At 37.5% G+C, this 22248-nt stretch overlaps 2 protein-coding genes across 6 annotated transcripts; both read left to right on the top strand.

The window, feature by feature from the left end:
- The first annotated feature begins 476 nt into the window (after window positions 1–476).
- Window positions 477–13186, top strand: LOC131346832 (dentin sialophosphoprotein-like). Of its 4 annotated transcripts, XM_058380530.1 has the most exons (10): window positions 477–615; window positions 683–762; window positions 3734–3799; window positions 8333–8413; window positions 8547–8627; window positions 8909–8986; window positions 9065–9118; window positions 10077–10166; window positions 11023–11054; window positions 11141–13186. In XM_058380530.1, the coding sequence occupies exons 2-10, from the start codon at window positions 705–707 to the stop codon at window positions 11669–11671; spliced, it is 1071 nt and encodes a 356-aa protein (XP_058236513.1). In that variant the 5' UTR covers window positions 477–615; window positions 683–704; the 3' UTR covers window positions 11672–13186. The 4 variants fall into 4 exon arrangements, with proteins under 4 accessions (XP_058236513.1, XP_058236514.1, XP_058236516.1 ...); XM_058380531.1 differs by lacking the exon at window positions 8547–8627 and having other exon boundaries at window positions 515–762; XM_058380533.1 differs by lacking the exons at window positions 8333–8413; window positions 8547–8627 and having other exon boundaries at window positions 515–762.
- Window positions 13187–15250: 2064 nt separating this feature from the next.
- LOC131346835 (CMRF35-like molecule 8) lies at window positions 15251–21298 on the top strand. Of its 2 annotated transcripts, XM_058380536.1 has the most exons (5): window positions 15254–15456; window positions 16115–16438; window positions 16841–16945; window positions 18396–18430; window positions 18515–21298. In XM_058380536.1, exons 1-5 carry the CDS (start codon window positions 15417–15419, stop codon window positions 18734–18736), a joined length of 726 nt encoding a protein of 241 aa, XP_058236519.1. In that variant the 5' UTR covers window positions 15254–15416; the 3' UTR covers window positions 18737–21298. The 2 variants fall into 2 exon arrangements, with proteins under 2 accessions (XP_058236520.1, XP_058236519.1); XM_058380537.1 differs by lacking the exons at window positions 18396–18430; window positions 18515–21298 and adding an exon at window positions 17505–18047 and having other exon boundaries at window positions 15251–15456.
- The last annotated feature ends 950 nt before the right edge of the window (window positions 21299–22248 follow it).

The following is a 22248-nucleotide window of genomic DNA, read 5'->3' as shown; positions in this document are numbered from 1 at the left end:
ATGATAAATTCCCAATGCTGATTGCTCCAATAAACAGTTAAAGAACAAGTAAGCTGAGTAGCTAACCAGTCCTATTAGAAAGAAAAGAATGATGTTAGCTAGGAGATGGTATTAGCTAAACTTCAGCAATTTGCTTTCTCAACAGCTTTGTGTATATCCAGATGCTAAATGGTCATCATATTCCAAATGGTTATAAATAAATACCATATAGTAAGGCAAATAAACCGTAATCATTAGGAATTTAGCAGCTCTTGTAATTCATCATCCACTCAAAATGCTTTAGTAATCATATAAATTGTTTTATTCACTTTAGCAGTAATACAAAGTTTTCATCATGCTCATGATATTAAAATTTTTGACAGTAGTTTTCAGAATTTCTGTTACATAAAAGAATTCAATGTGGATATTATATACGTGAGGAAGTATAAACGCATGATGTTCTAACAGCCTTCTTTTTTAGCTTCAACAAATGAGACTGTGAGAGATTGTGGTGTAGCTGAAAATAAAACTTCCTGTTAAGATGCCCTTAAATGCATTGCTCTGTCTGTCACGCCTAGCACAAGCTTGAAACACACAGAAAACTGTGACGACTGAATAGATAAAACAAAAGAAAGAGTAAGTAAAAAAAGTTTTTAAACTAGAATCAGTTGTCGGATGTTTTAGCTGAATGTTTGTTTCTTAGAAGAGGCCTTTTACACTCCGTTATGGCAAACCTCCCTGGACCAAGGTTTTTACTTCTGGTCCTCTCAGGATTAGCGTTATGTGAGTAGAAATCTTTTCTACAGCAGTTTTATTTGTTTTCCGCAGAAATTTATTTTTAGGCTAAATTGTTACATGCTGATCTTTCAGAACTGCTCTTCCCAGTGTGGCACTGTATTATTTATTATTGTTATGTACCTAAATATTTAACGATTTGTTGAATGTCAGTTATGGCGTGACTTTTACATAATAGCGAATGGTTTCTTCTTCTTCTTTTTCTTGCAATCTGTCTGTCTGTAAAATGGGATTATAAATGATTTCTTGAGAATGAAAGTGTAACTGAATGAGGCCTTTAATTTTCAAATACACAGCACCTTTTGGGTTGAATAAATGTAACATTTTCATAATTATGGTAAGAAATAATGAGTAGTGTAAATATGAAATGATGTAGTATGGTGATAAATCTGGATGATAGACGATGCTGGACTTAAACACTTTTCCGTGATACCTCGCTTCGTGTTAGATCAGACATTTAATATTATCCTGATGAAGACTTACATTCGATGAGTGTGTGTGTGTGTTTGTGTGTGTGTGTGTGTGTGAAAAAGACAGATCTGTGTTTGTTGCTGAGAACCGATTTTGTGTATTTTTTGGGTGTGTCCACTGAGGATCTGGTTGAAACAGTTTGATTGATGCTTATTGGCTGCTTTATCGGTGTGTAAGTGTGTGTGCTGCTCTGGATTCAGCGTCTCGCTCTGATCTTACATGCTCATTCTGAATAACAGCATTTTCTGCTTTGAAATTCCTTTAAGGACCTATTTTCACAAATCAGTCTTCTGAAATGTGGCCTTTCTGCACAGGCCTAAGACCACTTCCTCATTCACGCTTTCTGTCTCTTCCTATGAATCACAAGCTTTTAATTAATTCAATTAATACAATTAATTCTGTGAAATTTAAAAGTAGACAACTTTGTAACCCTTTCCATCTGTTAGATGTGTAGCAAATATATGAAGCACTGTTGAACAGGATGTGTAGTGTTTAGGAAGTGGCGAGTTAAAACTAAAAAATTGTACAAACGTGATAAGACTCATACAGCTATACCACATTTGACAAGAACTGAAGTGTTATGTTAACACTTTAATCAACATATATGCTTTATTATTAGATTACAAGATGAACGTAATAATATGCAGTGCATGATTTACTAGAACTACTGTGATATTATTACATATAACTAATTTATGTTAATGAATAATATTCAGAAACATCCTTGATTTAGGAATGTAACTCTGGATTCATCAAACATTCCAAGAAATGAAAAGACATCTTTTAAGGTATTTCTATAGCACAATAATTTCTTAGACCCACTTTTTGGATATAAAATGGTAAATGCAGGACACATTTCCCAAGCACCCATCATTTATCCATGCTTTATCCTGCTCTAATAGCACACAGACACCTTTATTCAGCTTTAGCTTGTAGTTCTGTTCCTTCACAGTTCTCCTACTGCACACAAGTGTGTGTTAAGAGAAGATTTTGTACATAATGAACAGGTCATGTATATTGCACATTTATGTGTGGGCAGTGTAGGAATGAGGAAGAGGACAGAGTCACGCACATTGTGCATTCAGCTATAGAAAGTAGTTCAGCTTTTCTTGCTGTAACTGCAGTGTTGTAGAAACAGCGTCGTGGTGTAACATGCAAGCTAATTTCTTCTTTTTGTTAAAAAGAATGAAATAATATGATCATTTCATTTAGCCATGTTGCATGGGATCCATGGTTGTGCTAAATTTTATTTCAGAATATCCTGAGCATTAATATTAGTCTAATATGATTTTTAGTTTCCAATTTCAATTAAAAAAAACAGATGCTGTATTATATTTATTTATTTCTATTTATTTAAATAGTGACATTAAATTATAATTTGTTTTATCATTGTGTTCATGTTTCTTATCTATTCCTCGTGAGTAAGCTCTGCTAAATGTGTTTTATTCTTTATAATTATGAAATGATAATGATAATAAGATTATTAAAGTTCAGTAAATAAATTTGTAAGCCACAGGCTTGTGAACGACCTTTTTCAAAATGGCTGAACTTTTTCAAAATGGTTGAAACTCCTTCCTCGAGCAAACCTTTTGTTTGAACAATATTACCATCAGATTTTATTTTATTTTTATTATTATGTTGGCTTGAAAAAGCCAACATACTGTTTTTCTTAATAAGCGTATTATTATTATTATTATTATTATTATTATTATTATTATTATTATTATTATTATTATTATTATTATTATTCTCCAACATACACATTTGACATATCAAAATGTTCAGCACAATGAGGGGAACTGCGTGACGTGCGTCCGGGTGACATCACCTGGCGTCACATCCGCACCACGCCCCCAAAATAAATAGAATTTCAACATTACCCTAACATACACGTGACATATCAAAACAATCAGCACAATGAGGGGAACTTCGTGACGTGTGTCCAAGTGTCGTCACGTGATGTCTACTTGCTTTGTTATTATTGTTATTGTTATTATTATGGAGACTCTCACAACATTTCAAAGGATTTTATTTATACCACAGACTGTTCCATCATTTGTTTTTGTCATATTCTTGAGAAAAGACTAATTTCAGATAATTTATTAAATATATTCCATCATTTATTCATTAGAAAGCAGGTAGAAGTGATGAGCTGAAGTAAGATTCAGAAATGATAATGCACACCTTTGAACACACACACACACACACACACATACACCTTTAGTCATACACACAAACACACACAGACACACACACACTTTTACATGCACACACAGACACACACACACACACACACAAACCTATACACACACACACAAACCTATACACACACACAAACCTATACACACACACACACAACTTTACGCACATACATACACAGCTTAATGCATGCACACAGTGTCTCTTACAGCACTGCCTTGTTCTGAAACTGTAAAGAGAAACACAATTCTCCTGGTTATGTGGATAATGAAATGATTTTGTCACACAGGTCAGGAGGACTATACCACGCAAACCTCAGACCAGTCTTCAGCATCCATCACAATGTCCAGTCACGGTAACACAGAGTCATCTCCTCCTCCTCCTCCTACATATTTTGTACTTTATTTAGTAATCAGAGATTCTTTTAAGAGAATTCATCCTGCCTTTCCATAATGTAACATATAATGTGAAAAACACAATTAGTGGCAACAGATACCTTAATGAATCCTGAAGCATGAAGCAGAATAGAAACTAAAGTGATAAATTTGCTTATTCCTTGTGTGCGTTTTCAGCTATTCATGATACCACTTCTCTCTTATTATAGCTACAAATCTGTCAGAATAAAATTTGGATTCTGTCTAAATATCAAATGTTATAAAAAGGACTGAATACAAGTAAATGGATGGGAAAACACAAGAAAGTGTCTAAAATGTGTCCATGAAGTTTCCAGTATTCAGGTTTAAATTATTTAATGACAATTTATTTATTTATTTATTAATTTATTTATTTTTTTAGAGTTACTTAGCTTCACAATTTAAATTCACAGTTTCCCAACATAAAGCATTTTAGATTAATATATATAAAAATATTTTATATAATATATATAAACAAAATATTAATTAAAGTAACATACGGTACAAATATACAGTACAGTTTATTTACAGAATGATATCCAACAATATCAAGGTGTCTTATATTTTCATAAAAAAACAGCAATAAATTGTTCAAAGGTGTGAACACTATTCATGAAAAAGTTGTTAGTTTAAACTGATGCTTTTTAAATAAATAAATCTGTTTGATTTTCAGCTGTCTCAACATCTCATGTCAGCATCTCCTGAACCTCTACATGACAAGCTGATCTCATTTTATTCAAATATACAGGTTAATTTTAGGGTTTAGTGTAAATCTCCTGGAACAGATCAACTTCTTTTAGGCCTAACACCCTGATGCATTCACATTGTTAAAATCCATAAAATTTCAACAAAGTTCCAAGTCTCATATATTCTGCTTTTCTGACCAGTGATACTCCAGAAAATTCTAGTGATGTTTTTTTTTTATAATAATTACCTGACTCATTGTATTGCTTTGCACATTAACCATCAAAAAATGTGAAACGTTATGCAAATTTCTTATTTTGGTTACTCTGAAACCTATTTAACTAGGCTTAAAATGTAGCTAGTGAAATGCATTAATATAGATTTAATAAACTAATTCATTATCTTCCTCTGTCTTATAATAATAATGAAAAAAAAAATCAAGGATCACTGATGCACTTGGGAAGCAAAGACTGGCCCTTGTGATCCGTTCCAGCAGACAAGCTACTGTTGCTTGTTAAGGTGTCAGAATACACAGTGCATCACAGTTTGTTGTCCTGCTAAAAGAGGCCACAGCCATCAGGGAATACTGTTTCCATGAAAAGGTGTACATGGTCTGTAACAATGCTTAGGTAGGTGGTACATGTAAAAGTAACATCCACATATATGGCAGGACCCAAGGTTTCCCAGCAGAACATTGCCCAAAGCATGACACTGCCTCTGGCAGCTTGCCTTTTTCACATAGTGCATCGTAGTGCCATGTGTTCCCAAGGTAAGCGATGCACACGCACCTGGCCATATATTTGATTTAAAAGAAAACGTGATTCATCAGACCAGGACACCTTCTTCCATTGCTCCATGGTCCAGTTCTGATGCTCATGTACCCGTTGTTGGCACTTTCGGCAGTGCACAGGGGTCAGCATGGGCACCCTGACTGGTCTGCGGCTATGCAGCCCCATACGCAACAAACTGTGATGCACTGTGTATTCTGACACTTTACTATCAGATCCAGAATTAACTTCTTCAGCAGTTTGAGCAACAGTAGCTCATCTGTTGGATCGGACCCTATGGGCCAGTCTTCACTCCCCACATGCAGAGTGCACTAGAGGCAGAGTCTGCTGATGCAGCACGCCGACTTAGATCATGGGTCTTGCAGGTCGAGTTATTGGAGGCAGAACAAGAGACGGGTTCCGTCATGGTATCACGGCTTCGTGAATCCCTTTCATCCTCACAGCTGACTCTAATACCTTCGCCTCGGCTCCGGGAGCCTGCGTTGCGATTTCTCCCGACCTAGATGAGAGTATAATTCTATCTGCATCTGATTCTGAGGAGCTCAATGTGGGCAACAAAGAGCAAACAGCATTCAAATTGCCATCGCATTCTGTGGTGTTCAATAAGCTCTTTGAGGTGATCACATGTGCAGTTGCTAAGCTTAGCTTAGTTTGGCATGATGAAAGGTTAGTGTTGTTCATTATGAGCTTGACAATTTCTGACTAACTTCACTATGCCTTCCACCCTCATGCGTCTCCCATTTTTTTCCTAGACCTTGACACTGAGGTTAAGTGCTGTTTAAGCAGGTGCAGTGCTGCACACAATGGCGATTTTGCAATCGTACCAAGCTGACCTTCTAAATGAGCTTATCTGTGGCAAAGAGCTCATCAGTTAGGATTGAACTCCACCAGGGCACAGATTTTAGCCCTCTGATGGCCCATGCCATCAACCATTTCATGACTGCATTTAGTTGCCACAAAGAGGCAATCTAACAGAGAATCAAACTTTCTTTTAGACACCCTGATGTCTCCTAAGGGCCTGTTCTTCCTTCACTGCAGCAAGGAGCTAGGGTCTATCAACCAGTAGCCACCATCCCCAGTCTGGCCTGCTGAGGCAGGAAAAGAAGGCTAGTGTTGCAGGGTTTTATTAGGGCCATTTCCACTGCTGCCTATTCTGCCCCTTTGGTCCTTAGGGGTTCAGCCATGAGCATGAGGTCCCTAAGCCTCAACCCAGTTCAGTGTGTGCTTTCTCCCTTTATCAGAACCACCTTCTGTGGGACAGTTTGGGATTCAGCCACAATGCGGGCATGTATGTCTCCTACTCAGCAGGATTCTATACTTTCTGCCATAAAGGTCTGACTTTAAAATCCAACTAGGCCAGTGCCTCTCTGCCTCCCAAGCTTAGAGGGTGCTCAGCTCATGACTGCAGCAGCCAAAGCTATTCCTTTGTGTCTGCTACACATGAGACCATTTTCACCCCCGCAGACACCCTTTTCAGGGTCACATGGGTTACACGTCATGAGCTTCATACCCTTCTTATGTAGACAGACCCCGGTTTCTCACCTTCAAAGGATGCCCATCTCTCGGGTTGGTGACCCATGACATTTGGGAGGGCTCCTGTCTTTTATTCCACACAGATTGCCTGAAGATGGGGGCTGTGTTTCTAGTCCTGAAACAATATCTCCTGAAACTCAGCGGCTACCTTTGGTGGTCCACGTCATCAATCATTAGGGCGGTCTGTGTTCAGGTTAGTACACCAGATCTGTCCCTAGGTAGAGACCAGATTCCTCTCACTGAGAGCAATTTACAATCCAGAGCACATGATTGGGAAGCAGGCTTCCTACTGAGACAGTTGCTGAGGCCTGGTGGAGGAATTCATATGGCAATTTGTGGCCAGGCAAAAGTGACTATGTTCACCTCTGAGAAGTTGACCCACTGTCCCCTGTGGCTTTCTCTTTTCCCTTTTGAATTGTGCTCTTTGGGAGATTCCTGTCAGAAGAAGGCTTCTTTCTCAGGTGCAGGGGGTGATTCTCTACCCCTGCACCAAGATTTAGAAGCCCCATTCTGGCCCCTGAGGGGGACCAGCTCCTCTACCCTCTTTATTGAAGTATATGGCAGCCATTGCCCTTTTATGGTCTTGCTGGAATGCGCTGCTTTGTCACATGACCTAACTGAGCCAATAAATCACCATAATTTCACACAGAGCTTCAGAGACAACTTCCACATAGAAGTGTTCTCATAGCATCAGTCATGATGCAGTGTCTCGTTCCATTCTCAGGGAACCGGGTTACATATGTAACCTGGTGTAGTTTTTTTTCCATCTTAATATTTAAGTAATTCTGTAGGCTAATCCTTAAAAATGTTTCTCAAGACATAGAAAAAAATCTAGGATCAGGTGAAAGCTGTGAAAGCTGTTTGTTATAGTCCAGTTATCATAAAGGTAATAAGTTTTTTTCTGGTGACAAGCAATGAACCATCAAACACTACCCCCACCCACTTGCATTCAATCAGACAAACCTGTACCAGTGTACCTATTTCAAAGGCATTACATATACCACCGAATAATGTCAAGGCCACCAAGAATTGAAGAATATATGGCATGAGTAGCAAGAACAGGATGTCACAAACTATTGATAAAAAACAAAGTAAAAACTGCTCAGGGAGGCTGCCAAGAAAAACAGAGCAGCCTTAAACAAACTACAGAAATATCTCTAAGTCGAAGTCGCTATATCTAATATCTCAATTTCTAAGTCATGGGGACTTATAGAGTATGGAGTCTAGAAGAAAACACATGCAGTCACCCAAAACCTTTGGCAAAATATCTTATTGTCTTATGAGACTAAGGTAGAAATTTTTGACAATAATAAGGTATGAAAAAACAAGTAGAGAAAAGAAATTAGAAAACATAGTACAAGAACACCATACCCATGGTGAAGCAGGCTGTTGACAGCATCATGCTTTGCTTCTATTTTCCTTCAGCTGCAACTAAGGCTAATGTCAAGGTGTCTATTCTGCTTATTCTAGAAACAGACAATACCACGTCTGGCTTACCCACAAGCACCTCCATGCTTCAACAAAAAACAGACACAAGTTGGAATGAGCCAGGTAATATCCTCCTGTTATAGGGAAGGGTAGGAAGTGATCAGTGTTTGTGGTGTGGTCGTAGATACGAATAAATGTAAGTTTTATGCTGTATTACAACATGTAAATATATACTCATCTATTCTGCTTATTCTAGAAATAAGCAATACCACATCTGGCTTACCCACAATCACCTCCTGGTCTCAACAAAAAACAGACACAAGTTTGAATGAGCCAGGTAATATCCTCCTGTTATAGGGAAGGGTAGAAAGTGATGAGTGTGATTATATATACACATGATACCCTTTATGAACACCTGAAGTGGCAAATGACACGAGTTCATTATGGGTCAGTGATATGAATCTGTGTGAAATGGAAATGTTTTTAAAATAAACTTAAATTCATTAAGAAAGTGTTAATTTCCCTCTATGGAGACTTTTGTAATAATCTGTATAATGGGCCTCATTTATCAAGACTGTAAACTAAAGAGTGATAAATGGACTGTTTCCTTTCTTTCAGATGATCCCACCATCAGTTCCGTCTCACACACCACACACTTCACTCCAACCCATGAAGACACGACACATTCAGTAACAGGTATGAACTTTTATACCTGATCTCTTCTTCACATTTCTCTCACAGCATTAAATGTGTCTTTCTTTTTTTAAATTTCAGATAAGCCGCTAAATTTTACTTTCCACAAAACGCTCATTACTCCCGCATCTCAGGGTATGAACAATAACACACATTATTTTAAGAATGCTGCTCTGCCCTGTGCTTCAGTAACTAACAGGAAGTAATTGTTGACACTTTGCTCTCTGTGTCATATATTGTATATTGATATGTAATATTTATTTAGTTCAACTCTACACCTCATACACCTGCACTTGCCTCAGTGTGGGTTGTCTGGATAGGTGTGGACTCTACAGTTCAAGTTTCAGTCTGCGAAATGTTTGAAAATATGCACCATAATCTCAGGGTGCTTTTACATATGTTTAGTTTGTTTGAATTGATCCATGTTGTTCTTTACCTTTTGTACATGTCTTTTGTACACCTCTTTAATATTAATAAACACATCCCAGTTGGTTACAGATTGTTATCAAACTTGAGGTGTTCAGTTCACTTCTAAACAAATTCTACAATGGGTTTAAATGCAGTGAGAAAACTCTGAATTCCATTAGGAAGTGTATTAAACATGCTGTGCTATGTTACTGATCATATTTACAAATAAATGTCGCTAAACTGATCCAGGAGACATGAGCCAAACTCTGTTCCAAAGAACAGAACTGTAGCACAGCAGAAATGCTCTCTGTTCGGGTGCAAAACTGCAGACCTGAACTTTTTTTTTTTCACACTGATGTGAAAGCGTGAGATGAGAAGTTACTTAAAGAGGTCGCGTGCTGGATTTATCCAGTCAGGACTGCAGATATGCAAATATGCATATAAACAGAAGAATGCAGCGGGCTTTAGGAATGTACAGTGTGACACCCCAGATTCTGTAGATCCAGGATTCAGTGTTAACCCCAGGGAAAGTAGGAGCAGTGTAAATATCAGAAAATTACCCAAGATCTTTATCCAAGGTTTACACCAACCCATGTGAAATTGTTCAGCTTAAATTAAGAGTGTATAAATAATCAGAATATGGTTTAAAATAATGTGGCACATAGTGACTCTGTTTCCCTTCCAGCATTCCAAACTACTCCTGTCATCACTGTTGTGTCTGTGGTTCTAGTGCTGCATATTGTTGCCTTTATTTTTATGAAAAAGAAGAACCAAGGTACTGCAAAAGAAATAAAAACATTTTAATTTCCATACACACACCTGCTTAATGTGTTAATTCAGAATTAATTCTTTAAAGGTGAACATAGTGAATGAAATTCAGAACACTGAGGGGCATATTACTGGTGTAATATAAACATACACATAAACACACACACACACACACACACACATCCTAATGTGGCTGATAATGAAAATAGCCCATAGGAGTCCAATAGGAAATCAAATCCATCTGTGCAACAGATTTCTAAATAGAGTTCATCATTAGAGCAAAATGTAAGCTCACTAATATCACTTCTATAAGAAACTATTACCTAATACCCAATGTTATCAACAACAGAAATAAAAACAAACACTGCATGATTCCTGGAAATGTAATAGCTACAGTTTTGCAGTATAGCTCCAGTTCTTTTTGCAGAACAGACAATCCTCACTGTCCACATCTGTCCAAACACTCAATCCTCCATCAATCCAATATTTTTCTCTATTTTATTTTTTTTTTTCTTCTGAAACCATAGCAAAAATAACCACTGCAGCCAAAGTCACATGAGTAAAATCTTTCGCGCTTTTTTGAGTGTGATTATAGTGTGAGTTTTTTGTAAGTGTGAAAGATGGTGTAATGTGTGATTGCTTGTAGTATGCAGATCACTCCATACACTAATCAACTGATCAAAAGTTACACAAATTATAAAAAGCAATTCATTAATTCTTTAAAGGTTTGCAGCATAGATAAGATATTCATTAAGGCAATTTAGAAATATATAGTCTCTCTACACTATGGATGTGAATTGAATTATTGTCTTTAGAGAATGTGTATTAAAGCAAACTTTGCTGCCCTTCTCTTCTCTCTGCAGGCTCTGAAACTCTGAGACAATCATCCAGAGAGGTACATGCAAGTGATTTGCATCAGGTATTTACTTTCACAAACACTTTATTTACAAACATTTTAATCATTTTTATTTTCCATTTCAGACAAATGAAGATTATGAAAATGCCCGAAATTTACTTCTGGTCCAAGCGAGAAAAAATTCCAGTTTACCTGAAACTGTCTGCATGAGTCTAGACCCAACCCCCAGCCAACCAGACTCAGTCTACCAGAGTCTGTCAATTACTAATAACCAATCAGACTCAGTCTACCAGAGCCTGCCAATTACTAATAACCAATCAGACTCAGTCTACCAGAGTCTGTCAATTACTAATAACCAATCAGACTCAGTCTACCAGAGTCTGTCAATTACTAATAACCAATCAGACTCAGTCTACCAGAGTCTGTCAATTACTAATAACCAATCAGACTCAGTCTACCAGAGTCTGTCAATTACTAATAACCAATCAGACTCAGTCTACCAGAGTCTGTCAATTACTAATGACCAATCAGACTCAGTCTACCAGAGTCTGTCAATTACTAATAACCAATCAGACTCAGTCTACCAGAGTCTGTCAATTACTAATGACCAATCAGACTCAGTCTACCAGAGTCTGTCCAATACTAATAACCAATAGAAATATCACTATCCAGGTGGATTAAATTTAAATGTCAAACTGATTAATGAAACCCCATAGTTTGTTTCTTTCTAAAAAATTTTTTTTGCCTTTTTATCTTTCAGTTACTCTTTATAATTGGGCTTTTGATAATTTCAGATGTTTTTTTTTACTGTGGACAAATTTCACAGTCTTTGCATTGTATCTTTGGTAGTTTAGCAGACATTATCAGCTCTCAAGTAAGCTGGCTGAGTGAATTTCGAGAGTTTTTCTCCGAAGAAACTCTGCTCAGGCCAGGCACTTGCTTCCCACGGCTTGGGCCCTGAGTCTGTCAAGGCAGCACATTGGCTTTGATCACTGGGCTCGTACTTAGAGTTGGTGGAAGCGGAGCATGAGACAGGGAATCCCCTTTCTCTCGCCCTCACCTGCAACACCAAAGGCTGTGCTTTGGACTTGGAATCTTGCACCATGATCTCTTCTGAGGAGAACAATGACCTAATGTCGTCTGCATCAGGATCTGTGTAGCTCGATGTCAGCAACAAACTGTGGGTTTCTGTTTGTCAGTCAACCCACAATTGCCTTCAGAGCCGTGTAGGACCACCTCTGCCCTCATAGGCAAAGCCTACGTAGTGGCAGGCCAGGCTGGAGCATTCCTGCACACCATGGGTTCTTGCAGTCCTATCAAGCTGACCTGCTGATGGAGTGGGATAGCGGTGAGGGATTAAACCCTGAGGTGGTTGCTGAGCTCCACTGGTTCACAGACTTTGTTCTCCGTGCCACCAAGTTAACAGCCCATGACATCAGCCATTCCATGGCTGCTATGGTTATGGAGTGCACCTGTGGCTCAACTTCAATCTAATTCAATTCAAAATTACTTGTATATCACTCTTAACAATGGACATTGTCTCAAAGCAGCTTTAGAGAAATATAAAAAGTATAGAATAAATATGAAGAAGAAACCCTTAGAGGAACCAGACTGGGAACCCACCCTCATTTGGGTGACACTGGAGATTGTGATTGTAAATAATGTCCTTTCTACAGCTGTATAAGGTCAAGTGGATTTGTGGAACCAAAAGCTCTTGAGCAATTTATAGGTCAGTGTATTTTCTGATATGGCAGTGCCAAGTTAGATAATCCCTTCCTGTATGCAAGAACCAGGGCCTTCTACCAGTCGTCCCTGATTCCTTTTTAGCCAATAGTATTGCAGTGTTCACACATGCAGAAACGTCCACAATATGTTTCTATAGAATCATGCATGACAGAACATCAGGGTTACATACTTAACCTGTGATGTTTTTGTTGCCTTTTTGCCCTGTGTTCCTGATTTTGACTAGTCCTTGTAATCTGTTTTTTTTTTTTTGCCACATTTACCCTATTCTGCTTCCAACCTGTTCTCTGCCTGCCTTTTTTGGACTTGTTTGTTTTTTGAAGCTCTGTTGTAAAATGCTGTATATAAAATCATTTTTTACTGAGCTTTAAACTTGTCATTTGTGATTTGTATTTTTCATTTACCGTTATATTTATACCGTTATATTATTACCGTTATACCGTTATATTTACCGTTCCTTCTTCTTTTACTGTTAGCTTATTAATATAAAGCCTTTTGACCATCTCTATGGTGTTTAAGAAAAAGAAAAATAAGATGTACTTTAAATATATTTAACCTTAATGTCATTGTAAATACACAAATTATACATTCATTGTGTACACTCCTGACTTTAATTTCATTCTCATTGTTCTGGATTTGTTCGCTTGATCTTTGAGTCTTTGGGAGTTTGATGGGAAGAGGTTGCATTCATCTCTCTGTTAAGATATACATGGCACACATATCGAGGACAGAACTCGGAAATAATATCGGAATTTGTCTTGAATCTCTTTCTTTTAACTCCTAAATCATTTGTAAGTCTTATTAGCATATAATTCATATATTTACAGAAATGTTTCCATTTGGTCTGTTTTTTTTTTTTTTTTTTTTTTTTTCCAGTAATAAGCCGTATACCTTATTTGGGCAGGTTGAAATGAATTCTGGAATTTCTCTTATTTCTAAACGTAATTACCCCACGCATGACATGACTACCTCAGCTGTTTGTCTATATATATATATATATATATATATAGGCAAATATAATGTCCAATTATGCAGGAATATCAGGAATATCAGGGAGTAAAGTGACAGTGTACTATGCACACAAAGATGTACAGTGGTTATTGAGTAGTGCAGTGTGTGCAAGTAGTGCAATTATTATTTTATATTATATATATATATATATATATATATATATATATATATATATATATATATATATATATATTCTTTTTTTCTTATGCATGCACACTGTACATACTGTATTTATTGTCATTTACATTTATATTTGGCTTTTTACTTGTATGTATATATTGTATATATTGTATTTTTCCATATAATATAGATGTTTGTACATACTTATCATTTATATATTATTTGATTTGATATATACTATTATTATACTATTTTATATTATTTATTCATTATTTATTATTTATATTAATATATATATATATATATATATATATATATATATATATATATATATATATATATATATATATATATATATATAATATTAATAACATTTTCTAAAACCAGTAATATAACCCCATGAAAAATTTGATTTAGTTGAAAAAATTTGCACTTGTCACTCCCGTGTACTTAAAAGAATGCTGCAGGTTGTCTTCACTTGGAGTTCACTGGAAAGTAAATGAAAGGACACAATCTCTCAGGCTGAGTGAATATTCATATTGAGATGTTCACATGGAGTTAGTGCAGTGTTCAATACATTCATGCTATTATAATCAGACCATACATGAGATAACACTCTCAGGATTTAAAAAGAAATGTAGAACCTCAGTCATCTATCATCAACTCATACACAGAAACCATCCTGAGAAACAAACTCTTAAAGAGGTTTTCAGGAAATGTTGGATTACACGTGTCAGGCTGCTTTAAAATCACTCTACAGGAAGTGACATGGTACCCATGTAGTGTATGAGTATGTTGAGTGAAGGATTTCTACATTAGAACAAAGCCCTGGGCTTTGATAATCAATCCATCTTTACACAAGATTAAATACTGGCTCATGATGGTCATAAAGTGTAGACCTAGAAGTTATGTGAACCAAAGGGATAGACAGTAGAAACGTTTTTGTTTGTTTCCTGAAATCTTTTAAATCATCACCAGCATCTTGTTCTCTAGAGGGCAGTGGGGGCTTTCTGTCACTTCTGTCTCAGATTATTAAAGAGTGAAGCTGTTCTTGTGAGGAGTATGTGCAACACTGTGCCTCACTAATATTACTATTAGTGGATGTACTAATCCCAGAACACATCTAGTTCATTCAAATAAAAACAATTATCATATGCAGAATACTAAAATTAAAACTGGTATATTTTTACAAAAACTAAAATCATCACAGTTCATGTTGCAGTACACAACTCCACTATTAGTTTAATAGTAATAAAGTTATATATTTTCTTTACTCATATTTCTTCTGATGTTTCCTTTCTGTTCTGTTGTGACATTTCCGCTCAACATTTCACACAAACACACTTCCTGAGTGGTTTTCTGTCAGCGGGTCAAAAGTGGAAGTGGACATGATGTTTCTTTTCTACTTTAGCCACACAAAAAGAGGTTCAGTCACAGAGACAGAGACAGTGTGGGAGAGTCACATAACTAACAGAACATTTGATTATTTTTATTTTCTGGAGTGGAGTTTGTGAGTCTGGATTTAGAATGAAGATCCTCCTCATCTTCACCTTCTTCCTGATTATAGGTAAGTAAAAGCATTAAACATTAAAGAACTGGACATTTAGAACAGAACTTGTGTATAGATAGGTTCCTGTGTTTAAAGTAGTGAAGTTCTCAGGGGTGCTGAAACTTTCTGTTTAGCTCCAAAAGCACAGAGGAGGTTCACTTCACTCAGTGCATGAGGAATAATACATGTTCAAGTGACCTACACACGTAAAGATAACCTCTACTTATATTATTGTAAAATTGAAGAGTTTTTATATCTGTATAGTCCCTGAACACCAGTCCTTAACATGTTACGTGTTTAAAGATCATTTCAGTCGGCCTGAAACATCATATCTCTTGTTCCTGTTAATCAACACAAAATGTGGGTTTAGTATCTTCTATCAAATATACTCAATAGCAGATATCTGACATGTTAGATTTAGATTATTATTCTGTTTCTTATTTAAAATATTTGTATTTATTATTGTAAATTATTTCACTATTCACACACACACACACACACACACAATTTGTAGATACTTTTCAGACTTATTTAACTGAGCTGTATCTTTGTATATCTTGTGTACCTGGCTCTTCTCTTACACTGTAATATTTCTGGATATTGTGCTTAGTTTTGGTTTTATATGATGCACCATCATCCTGGATCATATTTCATTCCACTGTATATTATTCTCCAGCTGGAACTGATGCTGTAACTACAGTAACTGGATACAGAGGAAGATCAGTTCAGATTAAATGCCCCTATGAATCTGGAAAGGAACAGAACAAGAAGTATCTCTGCAGAGGTGAATGTCCCTATTTGTGGACTAAAGACATTCCTGTTCAGTCTGGATCTCCTCCTAAAGAAACCAGATTCTCTCTGTATGACAACACAACAGCAAGAGTCTTCATCATCACCATCACTGATCTGAGAACTGAGGATGGAGGCACTTACTGGTGTACGATACAGCAGAAACTTGCACAGGATATTTACACAGAGATTCTACTGCTGGTTAAAACAGGTGAGTGTTACACAGAGAATAAAAAATCACATATTAATTCACTGATTATTACATATTGCAATTGAGGCAGATTATGTGCAGGATTTCCCAGAAATCTCCATATACAGTGGAAAATAACACATTTTAACAAAAGTTCTTCAAAATGTTTCACTCACTCACACACACACACACAAACACACACACACATGCACAGACACACACACATTCACTGACACACACACAAACACACACACACATGCACAGACACACACACATTCACTGACACACACACAGACACACACACAGACACACACACACGCACACACAAACAAGTTTTATTGTTCAGCTTAAATTAAGACTGTATAAATGATCAGAATATGGTTTAAAATAATGTGGCACATAGTGACTCTGTTTCCCTTCCAGGATTCCCAACTACTCTTGTCATCTCTGCTGTGTCTGTGGTTCTAGTGCTGCTTATCGTTGCCTTTATATTTATTGTAATGATACAGAGGAAAAAGAAGACCCAAGGTACTGGAAAACAAATAAAGACATTTTAATTTCCATTCACACACCTGCTTAATGTGTTAATGAATTCAGAATTAACTACTGAAAGGTGAACATAGTGAATGAAATACAGAACACTGAGGGGTATATTATTGGTGTAATATAAACATACACACTAATTAACATCTATGATACACTTCACATCATGTCACTTTTAGAGCAGACTAAATGATTTTAGCTCTGATTTGCAGTTGCTGAGACATGAAAAGAAAAAAATCACAAATTCCGAAAACACAATGACAATTCAGGCAAACAGGAAAATGTAGGTCTAGTTTGCGAATTCTCCTACAAGAAGTAGAAAATTGTGTATCTAACTTTATTTCTTGCACATGTGTGGAGTTCTGCATTTGTTTTTCGATTGTGCAACTGTAAATCTAAGAAAATAACAAACATTTATATTTATAAGAAAATGGAATTCATTCAGCGCTACTGTGAGGAAGGACGTTCATATGGCATGATTTTGGATATACTGATAGCGTATCTTGGCATAAAGATTAGTTTGCAATCTCTAAAAACACACCAGGAATGTTCCTGAAGACCAAACTATTCCAGATTAAAGGATGTAAGGAGTGCTACCAATCCACTTTCTACTGCTGCAGCCTACTGGACTTCCTGTATATCCTGAGTGACCGATGTCTCATCCAATCAGCGGGAAGAATTCCATTCACAAACTATAAGGAACTACCTTTTTTACTCTGACTAAATTGTGGAAGTGTTTTTGTATTTGTTATTGTTTTTTCAGATTTATTTTTAATGTTTTGCACTTTTCTGCCACCATATTGATTTCCATGATACTGACAAATTTGGTGGATCAGCAAACTCCCCACTCAGGAACCAGTCTAGTCTACAAGCCATTGCCTAGACACAGACAAAAATCTTGTGGCCGATAACAAGTGCTGTAATGGAAATAGCCAAAAGGAATCCAACAGGAAATCAAATCCATCCAAAACACGATCACATGATCCAGTTCTTTTTGCAGAACATACAATCCTCTCTGTCCACATCTGTCCAAACAATCATTACTCTATCCTTTTCACTTATTCATCTTTTTTTTCTTTTCAAACCATTGCAGAAAGAACCACTGCAGCCAAAGTCACATGACTGAATCTCTCACGCTTATTTTCGGTGTGATTAAAGTGTGATTTTTTAGTAAGTGTGAAAGATGGTGTTATGTGTGATTGCATGTGTAGTATGCAGATCACTACATACACTAATCAACTGATTACAAATTATAATTCAGCAATTCTTTAAAGGGGTAGAGCATAGATAAGACATTCATTAAGACAATATAGAAATATATAGTCTCTCTACACTATGGATGTGAACTGAATGTATTGTTTTTACCAGAAATGTTCATTGTCTTTAGAGAATGTTTATTAAACCAAACTTTGCTGCCCTTCTCTTCTCTCTGCAGGCTTTGACACAACAGTCACCCAAGCATCCAAAGAGGTACATGCCAGTGATTTGCTTCAGGTAATTACTTTTCCAAACACTATTTACAAACATTTTAATCATTTTTATTTTCCTTTTCAGACAAATGGAAAACATGAAAATGACCAAAATTTACTTCCGGCCCAAGCAAGAGAAAAAAACGGTTTACCTGAAACTGTCTACATGAGTCTAGACCCAACCACCAGCCAACCAGACTCAGTCTACCAGAGTCTGTCAATTACTAATAACCAATCAGAATCAATCTACCAGAGCCTGTCATTTACCAATAGCCACTCAGAATCAGTCTACCAGAGTCTTCTCTGAACAAACTCTGCTCATGTTCAGCTTTCTTTTCAGGCTGAAGTAGCACAGTGGTTTTGATCATGGGGCATGCAATTGTATTTGGCGGAAGCAGAACAAGAGATAGGGAATCCCCTTTCTCTGACCTTCTGCTGTGACTCCAAAGCCCATGTTTTAGACTTGGAAGCTTGCAGCATGATTTCCTCCAAGCAGAGCGATGACCTAATGTTGTATGCATCATGATCTGGGAGATTGGTGTCAGCAAAGAATTGTGGGTTGTGTCTTCTCAGTCAACCTGCAATACCCTCAAAGCTGTGTAGGACCTACCAAGATCCTACCAAGCTGACCTGCTGAGGGAGTGGGATAGCGGTGAGGGATTAAACCCTGAGGCATGGTTGCTGAGACTCAAATTGGAACCCATTCTCCTTTGGTTGACAACAGTATATGGTCAAGTGGATTTGTGCCAGAACCAGAAGCACTTGAGCAATTTATAGGTCAGTGTATTTTCTGAGATGACAGTGTTAATCCAGTTAATCCAGTGTTGAGCAAATCCCTTCCTGCATTAAAGAACCAGAACCTTCTACCAGTCATCCCTGGGCCCAGGATGGCTCCCATATGTAGGAGCAAAAGCCTAGTGTGGCGGCCTATGCCACCTCTCGTAGAGATAGGGTGGTGGACTAGCACAATCAGGGGTAGTCTTGACTGGGGAGAGGCGTCCTAAGATCAGTCATCTCTGCCAAGCGAGCCAGTTCAGAAGCCTGATGCTCTAGGGGTCTGCTGCCATTTAGTTGAATATGACTGCTATTTCTGCTAGCCAAGCACCCATCCTTGGGGTGTCCATGGGGGACACGCTTTGGTCTCTTGCTTCCTGTGCAGTGCCAGATGGCTGAGGCCTTTGGGCAGATCGGAAGTTCACTTCTGCCGCCTCTCTGAGGCCCAGGAGGGGGCCTCAACCCCATGAATCTTTTGCCCCATGAATCTTTTGCCCCTATTATCTGCCCTATGAATCTCTGCGGCCGGGAGAACTATGCTTGCTGTGCATCGCTTGGGCCCTTAGGGCTTACAAACAAAGCTCTAGCCTACTCTACCACTCCACTCTGGCCTACTCTACCCCTATCTCAACTTTGGGGGTAGCAGTTAAAAAGAGGTAGGCCAGTCACCAAGCAAAGCTTTTGCCCACTGGGTACTAGAAGTCATCACAGTCCTATGGGGTGGGTGGCATGTCTTCACCCCTAGATTACAGGATGCTCTCCACCATTATTGCGATATTCACCAGCTGGTGAGGCTTTTCAGTTGATTTGCCCCAGCAGTTGCCTGCGCTAATTCACTCAGCCCTGTGGGATCAGAATTTTTCCTTCTGTAATGACATTAGTATTGATGTTCCCATAGCGTTAAGCCACGGCGCAGAGTTTGTCTCAGGGAATGTCTCAGGTTATGTATGTAACCCTGTTCCCTGAGAATGGAACAAGATGCTGAGTCACTTGCAACACATCAGGCATGCCCAGTGTCTTCCTCCAAACAGTTAGAATCTGAGGACTATGTGACTTAGGTGCCCTTTTATGGTGTTGTTGACATACATTGCTATGTCACCTGACTCCATTATTAGCCAATAATATTGCTGTGTGTTCACAAATGCTACAGAAACTGGTTCCATGAATAGTGTTCCCATAGCATGATGCCATGACACAGCGTCTCGTTCCCTTCTCAGGGAACAGGGTTACATATGTAACCTGTGATGTTTTTGTTGCCTTTCTGCCCTGTGTTCCTTATCTCGACTATTCCTTATAATCTGTTTTTGCCACCTTGAACCTATTCTGCTCCAATCTGTTCTCTGCCTGCTGTTTTGTACTTGTTTGTATTTTGGAGCCCCCCTGCACCCGTGTCCATGCAGCCTGCTTCTGTGTCCTTTCACCTAATGACATCATTTCTGATCACTTTTTCCCCACTAGCCATGCGTGTAACAATGCTGTATGTAAAATAATTTTTCACTGGGCTTTAAACTTGTCATTTGTATTTTTCATTCATCATGGCTTTTTCTTTTACAGTTAGCTTATTAATATAAAGCCTTTTGACCATCTCTATGGTGTTTAAGACAAAAAACATAAGATGTATGTGAAATACATTTAACCTTAATGTCATTGTAAATACACAAATTATACATTCATTGTGTACACTCCTGACTTTAATTTCATTCTCATTGTTCTGGCCTGACTAATGGACAATAGTTTAGTTTATTATGACTGTCTTGGCATCTAGCGGCTGCAGTTGGTATTGCCAGGATATTAGTTTTGAATTTTCTAACTTTCTCCCTGAAGTGACTTAGGGGCATCTGCTATGATCAAGCAGATATCCCTCTGTATATGAGGGTGTTAGTGTAATTGAAAATTGTTGCTCATGTCTTGGGTTTTGGTCTCATCGCTGTTATGTGGCTTTATGTTCTTGTTTATATATACAGTATGTGTATGTATTATGCTTTGATATTGATGGGCTTGATTGTTTGTTGAATGTAATATGGTGTGAGTTTTGGTTTTTGTGTATTTTCTAGTTTCACGCTTCATCTTCTTGTCAATAAACACATTTGCTTGATCTTTGAGTCTTTGGGAGTTTGATGGAAAGAGGTGTGTTTATCTCTCTGTTAAGATATACATGGCACACATATAGAGGACAGAACACTCAAATAATATCGGAATTTGTCTTGAATCTCTTTCTTTCAACTCCTAAATCATTGGTAACTCTTATTCAGATATAATTCATATTTTTAAAGAAATGTTTACATTTGGTCTGTTCTTTTCAGTAATAAGCAGTGTGCCCAGGTTCAAGCCAGGTTCAATTCACAACATTCAGGCTATTATAATCAGACCATACATGAGATAACACTAGGATTTAAAAAGAAATGTAGAACCTCAGTCATCTGTCATCAACTCATACACAGAAACCATCCTGAGAAACAAACACTCTTAAAGAGGTTTTCTGGAAATGTTGGATTACAGGTGACAGGGGGGTGCTTTATAATCACTCTGCAAGAAGTGATATGGCACCCATGTAGTGTATGAGTATGTTGATTGAAGGATTTTTACAATAGAACAAAGCCCTTTTGATAAGCTTTTGATAATCAATCCATCCTTACACAAGATTAAATACTGGCTCATGATGGTCATAAAGTGTAGACCTAGAAGTTATGTGAACCAAAGGGATAGACAGTAGAAACGTTTTTGTTTGTTTCCTGAAATCTTTTAAATCATCACCAGCATCTTGTTCTCTAGAGGGCAGTGGGGGCTTTCTGTCACTTCTGTCTCAGATTATTAAAGAGTGAAGCTGTTCTTGTGAGGAGTATGTGCAACACTGTGCCTCACTAATATTACTATTAGTGGATGTACTAATCCCAGAACACATCTAGTTCATTCAAATAAAAACAAATATCATATGCAGAATACTAAAATTAAAACTGGTACATTTTTAGAAAAACTCACCACAGACTGAGAGGAAAAAACAAACAAGTGACATCACAGTTCATGTTGCAGTACACAACTCCACTG

The sequence above is a fragment of the Hemibagrus wyckioides genome, linkage group LG26 (genome assembly GCF_019097595.1).
Source record: "Hemibagrus wyckioides isolate EC202008001 linkage group LG26, SWU_Hwy_1.0, whole genome shotgun sequence".
Lineage (NCBI taxonomy): Eukaryota > Metazoa > Chordata > Actinopteri > Siluriformes > Bagridae > Hemibagrus > Hemibagrus wyckioides.
This window is presented reverse-complemented; position numbering and strand designations above follow the sequence as displayed.